The sequence below is a fragment of the Pithys albifrons genome, chromosome 6, assembly GCF_047495875.1.
Source record: "Pithys albifrons albifrons isolate INPA30051 chromosome 6, PitAlb_v1, whole genome shotgun sequence".
Classification (NCBI taxonomy): domain Eukaryota; kingdom Metazoa; phylum Chordata; class Aves; order Passeriformes; family Thamnophilidae; genus Pithys; species Pithys albifrons.
Genome location: NC_092463.1, coordinates 26,176,831 through 26,193,134, shown reverse-complemented (window position 1 = coordinate 26,193,134; position 16,304 = coordinate 26,176,831). Strand labels below are relative to the sequence as shown.

Genomic DNA, 16,304 nt, shown 5'->3' with positions numbered 1-16,304 from the left:
ATCTTACCTGCCCTTTTTCTGCTAGAAGGCAGAAAGAGAAGGTAGCTTTTCAGCAGCAAGTGAGAGAGAGATAAGCTAAAATACAAACTCATGGAGAGACACATACTGACAAGACAGCATGAGTACTAACAGAATATTCCCATGTAACACTGTGAGAGGTTTATATTTCATCATGGAAAGTTAGTTCAAGAAGTGGAAAAAAATAATGTTTTGCTTCTCAGCTTTCATTTTTATTTTTTTAATAAGAACACACTCAGTGAGTTGCTGGGATTAAAGAATAATTACAGCCATACTGACATTACAATTATGATTTCTTTATATTTAATCTTAATGATTACTTACTGATTTGGGAGCAAGGTTGTAAAGGTGTAATATGCATCTTCCTTTCATGCTAATACTTTATTTGAATCTTTTACTCCCAGTGGATAACGAAAAAATCTCCCACTTGCAATTTGTTAGTTTGCCCATTGCTTCTGGGAATCTTGCCTACATCTCATTGATACTTTGTTTGACAAGTGATCTTGAATATGAAAATCTTCAACAGCTCCAGAATGAATGGTTATTTTAGCAGTTATCTTGTAAAAGTGTAAGACTGTATTTTTTATGATTCTAACAGTCTAAATGAAAAGCTCTTTTTAGAAATATTGCAGATTTCCAACAAATATACTATACTAAAACACTTTGATAATTAAATACCTTAAAGCACAAACCACTTTCTGGATACTATTTGAAAAGTTGCAAATATTCTGAACATGGAAATAGAGCATAACTTAGAAACTACATGAAGGAATTACAATCTTACAAAAAGCATCCTCTATGAAGTTAGATGACTGGATGGCAATGTTGAGTTTTTGCAATATATTTTGTCAACCTACTGACTGATCTTCAAGCAAAAACATTGTCCCTCAATAAACAACAAATTATAGTCTGGTGTTCTGCCTTACTCTTCAAAATTAATATACTGTACATAAGGTAAGTTTTTGTTGGACTACCTGTCCAGATTCACCAGTGTTCAGTGAGTCCACTTTTCAATGAGAAGTTTCAGAGCTAAAAAGGAGCTGAATACTACTTCCAGAAACTTAAAATTAGGCATCCTATTATTTTGGAGTAAGTTGAAATGTATCCTTCAAGTTGTATTAGATTGTAAAATCATTTTGGATAATAGGAATTTTCACATAATCATGAAATTAGATGAGGGGCTGTCACAGCTCCCTAAATATTGTTCATTACCTAGAACACATTTATGATAGAAGCAATTTGATTACTTCCCAAATTACAAGCTGTACATCTGGAACAGAAGGCTCTCAGAAAATAACATATTTACTGTAAGAAAAAGCAAGGAAAATAATAAAGCTCCATAAAAAAAAAAAGAAAACAAAGTAGAGAGCACAGAAAATTAAAAGAGCAAAGTGCACTCTGATCCAGCAGTGTTCCTTTACTCTGCTATTTTCCCATCAACACTCTAATGGCTTGCCTTACTTCACTAGAGCTTTTTAGATTTCTAGCACTGTTCAAGATTCTTAAGTACATCATGAAGCTGCTGCAACAGCCATCTGTTTGCAAAGACACCAAGACCAGGAAGGGCCTAGAACCTTTTCTGTGTTCGAAATGCAAAGGTCTGTAAAACCACTTTAATTTTGAGAATTACATTGGTCATGCAGTTTTTGTATTGGATAACAGCAAGAGAGCCCTTAGGTTTGGGATACATGAGAAGTAAGATGCGAGCCAGGACTTTACAGAAACATGAATGAACACTTTTGCCCTCTTTAAGACAGGAAAATTAGGTATTAGTGATTATATGATGAAATAATAGTTCACTGTGAAAGCTCACTCCCTTCTGCAGGTGCTCTTAAGATCTTCATTAAGAATTGACTATTTCCAACAATGCCATGGCCAGGTAAGATGTACTTCCTAATAGGTTGTTCATGTATAATTCGTACAAAAATTTCTACCTTCTAAGTTCTAATGATTTATATCTCAGAAGAGATACCCTTTGTACTTGTACATTTATTAATTCATTACACATAATTTGTATTTTATTAAACTTTGCTTGTGCTGTGAAGAATTGCATTCAAATACTTTATAATTGTTCATTGTGAAAGTCTGGTCTCTCCAAAGTGGGTACCTTGAACTTTCCTGATCCTCTATTTATGTTTTTAGACTGAATACTAAGGCACCAAATTTCTGTTTCACTACAAGAATTTTGTGACACATGACAAAATGCAATTATGAAGACACAGTTGTTGGTACTTCTTGGATAACAAAGGCAGGCAGGAGAGACAGAAAAGAAAAAAGAATCTTCAATAAAAACATTACAGTCATTAAGTTTTTCTACTTGTACACAGCTAAATCTATATATACTCTCACTATGCTTTTCGTTTGCATTGGTTTTTTTTTACCCACTGGGACAGAGATATAACATGATTGTCATCCTTAACACAGTACTAATTTACACCTAAATAATAGCTGGAAAAATAACATTGTTTCCAAACATGCATTTTTAAAATCTGTGCTAATTCTAGTTGTTGAATCTGTTTGTTCAGAGAAAATTATCCAAAGTAAGCTACTGACAGGGTTGTAGACAACCACCTTGCTGGACCAAACAGAATGTTGAGGAAAACCACAATTCTAAAAAATGGATCTTTTGGAAAATAACACCAAAACACAGCACTTTAGAATTACAAACTACAGATTTTTTAAATGTTTTTATATATTAATGAAAAACAGTCATACTATACTAAGCATATTATATGACATCATATACTTCCTTTTTTCCTGGGAACTGAAGTGTACTAACATGGTTGTTCACACAACATCTATGACAATGAATTAAAAATTCACATAGAAAGATGTAAATGGTAAATGAAAGTAAAATTCAGTTTCCCTCCCTCACTCATCACAAATCAAAATTTTAGATTAGTTGTACTTTCTGGTAGACAGATGCTAAATTGTTGCTTAAAAGTAAATTGGAAAAGCGAAGAGACTTCTTAATTTTCACTCTTACGACAGTAAAAATTGGCACAGCACTAACTTCTAACAGTTCCAGAATGAATTGTAAAATAGCAGAGTATCTTACATAACTCAAAATATTAATTCTTAATCTCTTCCCCTCTCCCACCATCCCCAGAGTATTTTTACTTTGAAAAATTTAATGATTTAGCAGAATTTGAAAGCAGAAGGTTTAAAAAAGTGATAAAGCGGGTGCAGAAATTAGCAGAGGTGGCACTACCTGAAAGCTCATCAGAAAGGGGAGTGAGAACAATATCAGGCAAGAAGGGTTTGGAAGTATGGATCAGAACAGGAGCACTTTTAGCACTGCGTATATAGGCCGATGGCAGAGCACATTCACCAATGGATCGGCTTCTCATGGCTTTAAAAAGGAAAAGAAAGAAGTGGGGAAGGAAAAAAGAAGAGTGACTATAATGAAAGGCTTGTGTCACAGAAAAAGCAGCAACAGAGAAAACAAAGATAAAAAGGAAGAAAATTCAAAAATTAAAACATTTCAGCACAGCAGATACTGGCAGAGCTGTAAGAAAGAAAAAAATCAGTGGACACATAAGACATTCTGAGTTTTCAACTTTTATGTAAAGCAGCAACAATGCCTTTATTATGACGATTACAGAGATTTTGCATTGAAAATCAAGAAACTAATTAACACTTTTTCCCACTGCATTAAGGGTTGAAAAATAGAAGTTAAACTTACTTCATAAGCACTCAGAACTTGAATATTTTTTTAAACAGAAAAAGTAACTTACACTACATTTGAATTTTTCTAGTTTCCTTTGATTTTCTCCTGAAAATGCATCTCTTTGTTTTACATATACCCACACTCTTGAATTTATGTTCTCCAAAAGAGATTCAAAAGCATAGGGAGAAAACGATCAGTTCTGTGCAGAGAAATTTGTAATAAAACTTGTTATAGTTCCACATTAAAAGTGAAATGACTGACGTGAAATGGTTTGACAACAAAAAGCATTAAGTTGTTTCTTATCTTTTTTTAATCAATACTGGATAAATCTTGCTAAACTGGTATTAATTCACCTTTTTATATCTCACATCCTGCCAACATTCCTACAGAATGGAAAACTTAGATAAGAATTGTGGTATCACAATCAAGGTTATATCTGTAACTTTTCTAGTAGATTTAAATAAATCTTTATGGCATTTGTTTCCCTTTGTCAGAGTAAGCCATAGCAAGAACTGATATGCCTTCAACTTCAAAATACACTGGACTACCTTCATTGTTTCAAGCAGATTCCTCTTCAAACTGTTGTAAATCTGCTAGCTTGTTTTAACTATTGCTGATAAATTTCTTTAAGGAAAACTTCAGTGCAACTTACATAAATATTATGAGGGCAATATTTGAACTTTTCTCTCTAGGTATATATACTTTTAAAACAAGATGGAATACTTGGAATCTTAGTGCTCCTGATCTGCATGGGAACCAGAAGTACATGAATGGAGTGCATTGAAGGTTAAAGCACATCACACTTCTAAACCAGGTTAAAGAATTGCTACTAACATCAACATGCAGATAACCTGGGTAGGTCACATGGAACAGAAAATACATTTAACATCAGTTTGAAAAAACAATTCAGAAAGACAGACCTTTTAAGACTGAAGCCATACTCAAACTTAGTTTGTAAGACAAAAAACACTTTTTAAAGGCAATTATGTGTAAAACTTTAGTATCTCTTTGTTTGAGACATATAAAATTTAGGATACAGTGACAGCTAGATGTATGACATTCATCACTGTGAATCTTAAAATGAATGCAGACGAGAGAAAAAATAACAAGCTACATAGTAAATATTAGGAGTCTTTTCCAACCTAAATGATTATAAATAAATCAAGCTTTTGATATTGGATACTGTATTGATTACAAATCTTAACATAAAAGTGTTCCTCTCAATTTGACTGGATGTTTTCCACCATAATACATTCAAATAAGTAGTTAAGCAGAGGCAGGCTTAATATCAGAAGGTGGACTATATATTTGACAATAAGTTAGTAAATTCTTTCTAATATATTTTTAGAACCTACTGCCTAAGTCAAAAATCTAGCCCTACAGAAGATTTTTCAACCCATATGCATACTACATTTAAAGGTCCTTTTCCAAAAATTACTTTACATAAGTTCAGGCTAAAAATGTACACACTGCATATCAGAAAAGCTGTGATTTTTATTTGAGTAACACGCACACACACATATTTGGTGCAGCAATAAATGTGTGCTGGCATGATGATGGCTCAAAAAATAGAGGTGCACAGATGTACACAAAAATGTGTACAACATAAAACAGATGAAAAAGAAACCCCAGCTTTTTCTTACCATAAAATATTCAACATGCACATCTTCCCTACTCAGACATAAAGAGTATATATTACTCACAATCAATGGGAATGTAATACATATCAGTTATCATGCAACATATTTAAGGTCTGACTCAGTTCCAGCCTTAGCTTGCAGAGCTAGTGTTAAACTGAAGATCTGATCAGCAAAATGCTCTATAGAAGATTTCACTTTTTGTGACTCTTTTTTTATTATGTGACCCTGTATTAATTGGCACAGACTGAGCAGCATCTGGAACAGCTCTCACGGCAGACCTGAGAGGCCAATAACAGAGAATGGTTTGCAGGCATTTTAGTCAGACGTAACATTTTGCAACATTTTCCTCATTAACATTTAAACAACTTGAAGAGTTTGGGATTCTGATTCTGGCAACTCGTTGTGAGCCTTACATCTTTTAAAATCATCCTAGCAATGCTGGGATGCTTGTCCACAAATGGTATTCTATAACATGAATAGAGCTCAAATTTTAAGTGATTGCAGTAATACAAACTTGGGCTATTAATATCAGATATGTAAGACAATTGCAGGAAAGGAACAAAACCATGGAAGCTAAAGTACAGAGAAACTAAAATCAGATTAGTCTTCTGCTAATGAGGTCAATATATAGCTTGATTAGGATAAATTCCAGTAATTTTAAGGCTAACATCATATAAATACCCATCTTTCAAATACCAGCAAAACAAAATAATAAATTGACCAAACAACATAACCTGACAGAATATCTGAAATACTAAAAATTTGTGAAGGAGAAATTTTAACTTGAGCTTTACCTTGTTAAGAAATTAAGATTTAAAACAAAACCACCATAATTGCTAATCACAGACAATCTACATAAAAGCCAAAATTACATTGAAAGTATCTGTGATCCATAAGAAAAGTCAGGTCCTGTCAGCATGAGATACGGGAAAAGCTATATAGCATTTGAATGTACAAAAAGGACAGGAAATTTTGGAGTAGAGACTTAATTTTCACTCATTTTTGCACAGCTTACAGGGCAATTAATTCTCCCATACCAACAAAAGCCTTAGGAGAGAACACATTTTTAAAATCAAGAATTTTGAAGAATATTCGAATAAAACCTTTGTCTTAATAACCTCTGTGACTTGAAAAGATTAATTGCAAATATTTTGGAAAAAGAAAGAAAATGTTAATTTCTGAAAACAAAGCACAATTATATATTCAATATGCATCTCCAGTTTCTAAAACTGTGTCAGAATGTATGTATTTCCAAGCAGTATCAGTGATGCAACAACACTCAAAGCCACTACTACTACAGAGAGAGTAAAAAGGTAAGAGATATTTCTTAAAAGGTTTTTATTTTAAACAAAAACTTAGAATCGGCTTAATTTTCCTTCACATAAGGAATAGCACTGAGATAATCAAGATGAGACAACAAAGTAAAGAAATTTGTAGTCCAGTTCATGTTAACATAGTCTAAGCAAATCATATATTCTATATGAATATAAATGAGTATCCTTTTGAGGAATTCACCTAATGCCTTCCTCAGCAATCACTTATTTCTAACACAGTAAAGAGTATCTGAAAGTAATAAAATTTGAGAAATAGATGACTTCAGAAAAGAATTGCACACATCTGTGTCAATCATTATTGCAATATTCAGAGTATAGTAAAAGACAGCATATTTTATAAACTATGCAGACATGCATATTTTTCCCATTTTCCTTTGCACAGTTGGGAAATACTCAATCCACCTTGTGTAGTTCATGAAAACACACACTCAGAAACCATTGCTTACTCACCTATCCACACCATTGCTCAAACCATTCCAGCTTATTTTCCCTTCATATACACACAACAGTATTATTTTCCAGTCCAGCTTAAACATGTGATCAAACTCATTAAGAATTAATGTATCAACTGCATTACTTTCATTTGCAGTAACTGTAATTCTAGTAACCACAAGTTATTCAGCTGTCCTCAAAGCACATAAAGTTGTGTAATTTACACATTTAACTAATGTGTAAGTTATTATAGATGGGATACTTTTGTGGGAAAAAGTTCTCCATATTGCTGCAGAAGTCAGCTATTAATTCCCTACGCTTTCTCACATGTGACTCCCATCAGCTGCCACAGATACTCACCAACTGTCTTCTGCCGTACGATGCTTCTTGCCTTTTCTGTTCCTGGAGAGCCAGTGGTTGTAGCGCTGCGTTGTCTCATTGGTGCTTGTCCAGGCTGATCACGGCTCCAGCCTCTAGAAAAGGACTTATCAACTGAGGACTTCGGGAATTCATGCCCAACTCCTGCAAAAATAAAATTGCAAATCTATTCATTTCTATTCTAGTGTCACCAGATAATTGTAGCTGTGTTCTTTCAAAGAGTTTTAAAGCTGGATGGAATAAATTGTTACCAAAGTACACATGATTTCAAAAGCTCAGCCAGCACTAACATTGAGGGATACTTAAACTTCTTCAGAAGTGTTGGTTCTATTAAACTACTGTAATTTTTTTTCTGAAAAAAATGGGTTTACAAAGCTTGTAGTCTAATAAAATACCTAACTTTTCCTTTGCTATTCCTACTAGACAAGGCACAAACCCGTACATTTAAAACACTAATAATGTGGGGGTTTTTCCAAATAATTTTGTGACACTGAGGAACACGAAATAAAGATAAGAAAACATATTCACACAAAATGCAAAAGGAAAAAAATGGGATGACGGGCTCAGAGAACAAGGCTCTTTGGAAATTGACAAAAAATACTACAGTAAGATGAAACAAATTCAAATTTCACACTTATTTTTAAGTAAATAAAGTTCATATGAGGAGCTATCAAAAACAACCCTATGTAAAAACCAGAAGTGAAGAATATTTGCAATGTATGTCCTTATCCACATTGGACTCATATAATCTAAAATGCCACAATCATTAAAAGGACATCTTTGACAGTGAGCCCTAGTCCAACATGTTCATCGTTATTAGCAAAATGAAAAACAAGGCCAAAGAAATTTAGCATAATTTGTATGATACCTATTAATTTCAAAGCTGGGCTTTAAAACTGCAAATCACATTTAACAATGGAGGCTTTCTCTGGAACTCTGTTACTGAAGGCTAACGAACTTTTCTCCTGTGGTTCAGTCTGGGTGATAACAGATTATTCAAAATGATTTTTGAAGGATATAGTCAAATAAATACTCATATTCTTATCCCACATTAGACTTTTTTTAACAGTGTCTCTATCAAGAAAAAGAAGAACGCTGTATAATGTAGGAAAACACATGGCCAACTATAGAAAATGTGTTTTCATCCACTTGCCACACATTAGAAAAACAAAAGTGTGAACAATGACTCTGCTCAAGATGAGAATCATAGAAGCATATGAAATGTTTTTAGCAAAAACAGCCTACAGGAACATCCTCTTTAAGAGAAGGAATCCACATAGATTACATTCCAATGACAAATCCTAAGACACTACCAGGCAGTGCTTTCTCTCAGGTTTGACTGGAGAACTGCATCAATCAGAATATAGAAATATAAAAAGTAGACTAAAAATTACATGGTTTTCCATCTTTATTACTCACCTAAAATATAATCTTGCCTCTCACTATTAGATCACAATGCACTTTTCAAAGGAGAATATTAATATGATCCATGTTTTACAAAAGTGGAAACAAAGACAAGTGATTTTTAATGGTCACATGCAGAAAGTCAGTCTCTGATCTGAAAAAAGAATTCAGGTTTTGCAACCTTCAATCCAGCCCTCTGTCAAGGAGGACCAACTTCCTGTCTCTTATCAATTCCAGAACTGTACCATACTAAGCAAGTAGCTACCTCCTCTCCCTATATTATGTCTTACATAATTACATTTTCTGCAATGTTTAGGAATCAGTCTGAAAACAGGTACCACTGTATAGATTATTAAAAGTATACTTTCACTTAAATAGTCCACAAGGTCATCTTAATAAAATCTGTCTTCATCATGGCCTTGTTATCAATTAGCACCAAACAAAACTATGTTCACCTTTGTATTTCCTCTCGCAACAACATTTCAATATCAATATTCTAATTGTGCTGGCAATGGCTTAATTTTCACCAGATGAGAAGTACTGTTATTCTGAAGAAGTTGTGATAGGGACTCAACTATTTAACAGCTCTGTTAAAAAGAGAAAGACATAACCCCCTATAGTGTAACATTTTAGTTTAAATTCAACACTCCATTCCACATGTGCCTATTTGCAGAAACAAATCTTACAGTGAGGATTTTGCGGCAGTTCTAAAAAGCAGCTTTACCTTAAAGAAACCGGGTTATTTCAGGTGATAGAGATGCATAATTAGGTGTACCAAAAAACCCCAGTGAGACCAATATTATCCTGTGCCCAACGTCTAATTATCCCAGCTCAAACTCAAACTAAACAATGTCTATACAGTGTTGCCTTACCTTTGCCTTTGTGTTTTTTCTGCTTCTGCTCACTTAATTTATCCAGAGGCAGGTCACTCAGGTCCAAGCTGTACAAGTTTCTAGCTAATACTTTAGTTAGTGTCTCCATTGTCAGCGACCACTCAGTGGCCAGCTCTTCCCAGTATGTCAGTGATGACATTACAGACAGCAAGTCATCCCAAAGTTCTCGAGAAATGTACACATTTAGATTTGCTTTGATCCAAGCTACTATGAGAGTCTAAAAGAATACAGAAAAGTTGGGTTGTGAAAGTAAGTTGACAAGATTCAAATGTTACTACTAAAAAGGAAACTTCTAACTTCCACAGAAATTTCTGTGTAGTCTTGAAATTCTTTTCCTCCCCAGTACACACATACTTTTAATGAATTATCAAGTGTTATGCTAACACAGGATTCTGACTTGGATACAGGAAAAAGTGCTTTGATTCATTATCTTGTGTATTCTGTTTTTTCTACTAAAGAATCTCAAGTCTCTATAGATTCTAGTTGCAGAAACCCCACCAAAACAGCATTCAGCAACTATAAACTTTGAAGGGATTTGCTGCAGCTTTCTGTAAGGAATTACAGAATTCTCTAAGAAATGAAAAAAGCCATTGATTAGGCGTGGATGGCACAGATTTTGTGCTGACTTGAGCTAATTTTGTAAGGCAGGCATAAGGGAAGGACAAAACTGCACACATAGCCACAGTTACCCTTGCCAGTTATTCCAATTCCATTAAAGGACCATTTTTCAATTGCACAGTACCTCAAAAACCACTGTCACAGTGTCATTAAAACATAAGACAGAAAGTAACACATGTAACCAGCTCTTTAACCCACAAAATTCACTTTATGGGTAACATATCAGTGACTTAAGACAACAAACTAGTGAACAGTGGTTGTTGTATCTAATCTCCTCATGAAATAAGGTTGAATTAATTAAAGTGAATGTATGGTTACTTGCCTGGAAAAGAGGTCCTGCAAGTCTTCCAGCTAAAGTGGAGTTTTTTCGTCCTTGATACTGCAAGAAAGTTTGAGGTGGTATTTTCAGCACAGATTCAGTAACCCTAAGCAGCACAAGTAGCATCTGTTCCCTGCAAAACAGTATTAAACTTAGAGTTACCATTTTGATATACTTCTGTACATGGCAGGATATTTTTAAAGGTAATAACCAAGCTTGATTTGCTCAAACACATTCCAAACAGGACATAATGACTATAAAGAGCCTAACTTGGTTCTCGCGAAAGAAATTACTCCAATCTTCTTTTCACACTTAAGAGTGAGGAATCCCTGTTGCCCTCAACATCTTCTGCCAAGTCATTCAATTGCCATCACCTTCAATGGCCTGAAACTGCAGGTAAAGTTTTAATGATTTTTCCATCTAAGCTTTTACTTTTTTTTCCCTATGAATTACAGGTTTTGGCAATGTTAAATTATCATTAACATACTTTATCAATTATTTCATGTGGCACAATCTTTGCCATCATGGTCTAGAGTCACTTCTTTAAATTGATGTGAAACTGAGAAAGACAATAATAATGTAGTAGAATCTGTTTTCTATTACCACTCCTAAATTTCCCAGTGGTTGACCTGGAACTGACTCCTCAGAAGAGGAGACAAGCTTAAAATGACATGTAGTGCCAACTCTCCTTACCCAGAGTTCAGGAAATACTACTGACAGATTAAATGCCAAGTCAAATTAAAATGGAGTAAATCAGACACTTGAAATTCCCTTGATACTGCTTCCTTGCAGTGGAAAATGGTGGCAATATACTACCTTATTACAGGCAACTATTTAAAGGATTGGGAAATAATAGAACTGGCTTTGAAAGCAGGGTCCCTTGTACCTGCTAGGCACCTTAAGCACTAGAAAGGAACAAATCAGTTACACAGTACACAGACTCCTGTACACAACTACAGGCCAAGAACAACACACTACTGATTGTCATAGTTATCCATGCTTATCTGGGGATTTTTGTTTATTTTTAAATAAGGCTTTGAAGCTTCATATATGTTTTCCTATTTTAAAACTTTGATACACAAGCAAAATGCCCTGGAAAAAAATTATCAGTAGCTCCTTAGTAGCAGTCTGTGTATCTCCACTTACTCCTTTTTTCACTAAGGCTAAGCTGCCTCAAATTAACTAGGAGCTTACTACAGGGTTTAGCAGAACAGATAAACTCCTCCTCCCCTTTGCTAAGTTGTCTGTGATGCTCAAGTTTATGTATTTACTGATTTAGATAAACTGGTTCATATAGCCAATGCCACTCTACTGTGTTTACTACCAAGCAAATTTTCACATTTATCTTGTGAACTGGCAATCTAAGATAAAAGCATTAGCATTTTACCATGTCTTCTTGTCCATAGTCACTTGGACAACCATGTGGCGGTAGATATTAAGAATGCGTTTACACATATCAGTGTGTTCATCCAGCAGAGCTTTAATTTCATTTGCAGGTTCAAGAAAGAATATATTTGAAGAATTTATTATAAAAACCTGTAATTAGAAAAGAGTGGATGTTATAAGCCTGAAGCACTTTCATGTTTTCAGCAATTCAGTTGGTAGAACCAGGAAGAAAAAATTCTGTAACAGAAAATCTGTATCAGAAAAAGCTCCATATACACACAGACGTATATGTTTAAATATGTTAGCTTGAAGTAATAACTAAGCAACAGTAAGACTGACCTTTACCCCATTTTTTCTACAAAATTGCTTGTGTATTTTTGTTCTCACAGACAGGTGGCACAACAAACTATTCAGTATGATTACTTTAATAGGACATCAAAAATGTCCCAGTAAAAAAAGTCCACACAAAAGTTTCACCTCTAAGGCAGCAACTGACCAGTACAATGCATGTTAAACTACTTGACACAGTCCTGGTACATGTATGTGCTTCAGCGTGACACAGCCTGTATTATGTTCCGGGAAATAAAAGCACTTGTCCCACTGGGATCAGTAAGGCTTAATGATACCTCCCCCAAAGTGGCTGACTTCAGGTGACAGTGAATTAGGGCTTTCAGAATGAAAATTATGAAAAAAAAGGAGGCAAGAGCACTTTAGGTCTTAAAGGAGTGGCTAGTGAAGTACTCTTATATTTCAGTGTAAATTTAGGAAGCACCTGAATCACGGGCCTGGATTTTCAATTATTGTTTTGTCTTTCCTAATCTACATGTACAGGAAATCATTGGTCCTGCATCACAATTTCTCTCTACTTAGAGTTTTGGATTTTTAACAATTAAAACTATTATGCAGCCTTACATTCAGTAGCCTCAACTAATGAACTTCATGTACTCTAAAGGTCTAGAAATAAGTCTAGGAAAGCACTAAACAGGGAGAAAACTCAAGACAAAAGTCTTGGATTATTGATTCACAGAGAAAGTCAAATGTGGTTCCAGGCCAGAAAACCTCTCAAAGTGAAACATACTATTGGGATAGAATGATGCCTTGACTCAGTTTTAGGCTAAAAAAAAAGTACATTTGGCAATCAAATGAGCCTTTGCCTAAAAAACTTCAACATCAATAATCTTTGACATGTTCTCAGATGTGTAAACCTTTGCATTATATTGGAAATAGATAAAGATACTTGACTATTTCTTTTCTCAGAACACTTCATATTCTAAAAAGTCATTGTAAACAAAGATTATGAGGCTTAAATTATTGTAACATATTTGAGTTCAAAAGTGATTTGAGTTACAAAGTTTATTTTTATATATAACAGTGTACAGCACAAAAGAAAAAGCCCTATTCAGATAATCATTCAACCTGTGGAAAAAATGCATTTTAATTAGCATATTTCACCCACAATAAAAGTGCACACAGTAAAGTGGTAAACACACAGGTCTATTTTGTTTTGTTCAGTATCAATTTTCTGCTAGGCAAAAGAACATTATGGAGGCTATAGTCAAATATCCACCTCTGTGTATGTATGTGCACACACACACATAAAATGTACACACTTTATAGGACTTTAAAAGCATTTCAAAGATCCTCAAATTATAGACTCTTGATTTTCTATAGCCTCAACTTCAGTAAAGTAATTAATTAAACATTTGAAATTGACACAATATCTATCCTGGCAATTTTACTAGAAGCAGTTTAAAAACCTCTGATAGGGAACTCCTGAGACACTCCCCTTCCTTAAGGATATCACCAGAGAGTTGTGGAGTTGGATTAAATTTTTCAAACACTTACTGCTGTAAACTTAGAAAAAGATGAGAAAATATCCCTGCACACATTATTATTCATTGGATGTTTTGTGTGTGGTGACTAATGTATGTATATATGTATGGCCAGACTTTGCGAACACAGATTTGGGCAGGGCTCTCCCCACGTGGGTGTGCCCTTCCAGCCTGCACAGTGGCTGTTTTAGGTGAGGCACAGTGTGCGCAGAACTGGCCCCACCGTTTCAGTCCTGAGGTCCATCTGCCATGGCCAAGTGAGCTTGGACAGTAACAGTGAAGTCCTCGGGACTGTCTCCAGCACCCAGTACTAACCAGGGCTGACCCTGCTGAGCATCCGAGATCTGACAGGATGGGATGGCAGGGAGGCATTGAACTGCCAGGGGATGGTCCCCACTGAGACTTGAACTCACAACCTTGGGATTCGGAGTCCAGAGTGTTCTCCTTTCCACCACAGGACTGCCCCGGTGACTAATAGCATAAAAGAAAAACACCTCTAAACATTCTCACAAAATAGAATTATTTCACAGAATCACAGAATATGCTGAGTTGGAAGGGATCCACAAGGATCAGAGTCCAACTATTGGCCCCGCACATGACCATCCCCAAGAGTCACACTACATGCCTGAGAGTGTTGTCTAAACCCTTCTTGAACTCTCTCAGGCTTGGTGCTGTGATCACTTCCCTGGGGAGTCTGTTCCAGCCTCCACCCAATGACTGTCTGGGTGAAAAACGTTTTCCTAACACCCAATCTAAACTTCCCCTGACACAACTTCAAGTCATTCCCTCAGGTCTTGCCACTGGTGAGCATAGTGAAGAGATCACTGTTTGCCCCTCCTCTTCCCCTCAGGAGGAAGTTGTAACTGCAACGAGGTCTCCCCTCAGTCTCCTCTTCTCCAGGCTGAACAGACCAAGTGACTTCAGTCGCTCCTCATACGGCTTCCTCTCAAGGCCCTTCACCATCTCCATTGCCCTCCTTTGGACGCTTTCTGAGAGCTTAATATCTTTCTTATACTGTAGTGTCCAAAACTGCACATGTGAGGCTGCCCCAGTGCAGAGCAGAGCAGAGCAGGACAATCCCCTTCCTCCACCGGCTGGTGATGCTCTGCCTGATGCCCCCCAGGACACGGTTGGCCCTCCTGGCTGCCAGGGCACTGCTGACTCATATTAAACTTAACTTGGACCAGTACTCCCAGGTCCCTTTCCAAGGCACTGCTTTCCAGCACTTCATTCCCAAAAAATCATCAAGATGATCAAGCAATAACTTCAGCCAGCTCTTTGAGGATTCTTGGATGAATCTCTTCAGGCCCCATAGATTTCTAGTGATTCATCTGGAGCAGCAGATTCCGCACAATTTCAGGGTTGACTGGGAAGTTGTTCATTCTTGCAGTCATGGTCCTCCAGCTCAGGGTACTGAGACCCCCTTGGTCTGTCATCCATGTCAAAGACAGAGGCAAAAAAAGCATTAAACATCTCTGCCTTGTCTCTGTCCCTGTTTGTGAGGTGACCATCCTCATCCTGTAACAGGCCAATGATATTTCTATACTGCCTACTGCCATTATGCATTTGAAAAAAACCCTTTATACTGTCCCCCACATCTCTGGCCAGCTTCAACTCCAGCTGAGTTTTTGCTGCATGAATTTTCTTTCTCCAGTGACAAGCAGCATCTCTGAATTCTTCCCATGTCACTTGATCTTCCTTCCATGAAGCATACACCTTCCCTTTTTGCCTTATTTCCAAGAGATGATCCATGTTCAGCCAAGTCAGCCTTCTGCCTTGCCTGCCTGATTTCTGACATTTCGGAATTGCCTGCTCCTGTGCCTTAGTGTGGTGTTTGAAAAGTGACCAGCACAGAGAAACCCCAGCACCTGCAAATACCCTTTCCCAGAGGACTCTACTTACTAATTCCTTGAGCAGCCTGAAGTCTGCTTTCCTCATGTCCGGAGCTGAGGTTTTGCTGGCATTTTAACTCCTGTCAACAGAGATTTGAAACTCGATCACTTCATGGTCACTGTGGCCTAAACAGCCACCAACCTCCACTTCACTCACAAGACCCACTCTGTTGACAAGAAGCAGCTCAAGAAGAGCATCTTTCTGAGTCAGTTCCTGTAGGACCTGCTCCATAAAATTGTCATCCAGGCTTTTAGGAATCTTCTGGCCCAGTTGTGTGACGCTCCCAGTTGACTTTGGCAAGTTGGAAGTTCCCCGTAAGGACAAGGGCAGTTGACTTGGAAGTGTCCCTTAGTTTCTCAAAGAATAATTCATTGGCATCATCACCCTGGATGGGAGGTCTACAGCAGACTCTCATGATGACATCCATGTTATTTGTTTGTCCCTGGATTCTCACCCAGAGGGTCTCAACTGTGTCTCTGCCAGCTGT

General features: G+C 36.4%; 1 protein-coding gene across 9 annotated transcripts in view; it reads right to left on the bottom strand.

Moving 5' to 3' along the window:
• RALGAPA1 (Ral GTPase activating protein catalytic subunit alpha 1) overlaps nt 1-16,304 on the bottom strand; it is a 144,715-nt gene that overhangs the window by 93,664 nt on the left and 34,747 nt on the right. For 6 of the 9 annotated variants that reach the window (XM_071557915.1, XM_071557917.1, XM_071557916.1 and 3 more), the window contains exons 13-17: nt 12,094-12,242; nt 10,710-10,839; nt 9,749-9,986; nt 7,455-7,616; nt 3,230-3,370 (exon numbers count right to left, since the gene is read on the bottom strand). In XM_071557915.1, the coding sequence (XP_071414016.1) occupies nt 3,230-3,370; nt 7,455-7,616; nt 9,749-9,986; nt 10,710-10,839; nt 12,094-12,242 (820 nt within the window). The remainder of the gene's footprint in view (nt 1-3,229; nt 3,371-7,454; nt 7,617-9,748; nt 9,987-10,709; nt 10,840-12,093; nt 12,243-16,304) is intronic. The other 3 variants (XM_071557918.1, XM_071557923.1, XM_071557924.1) reach the window with 1 other exon arrangement.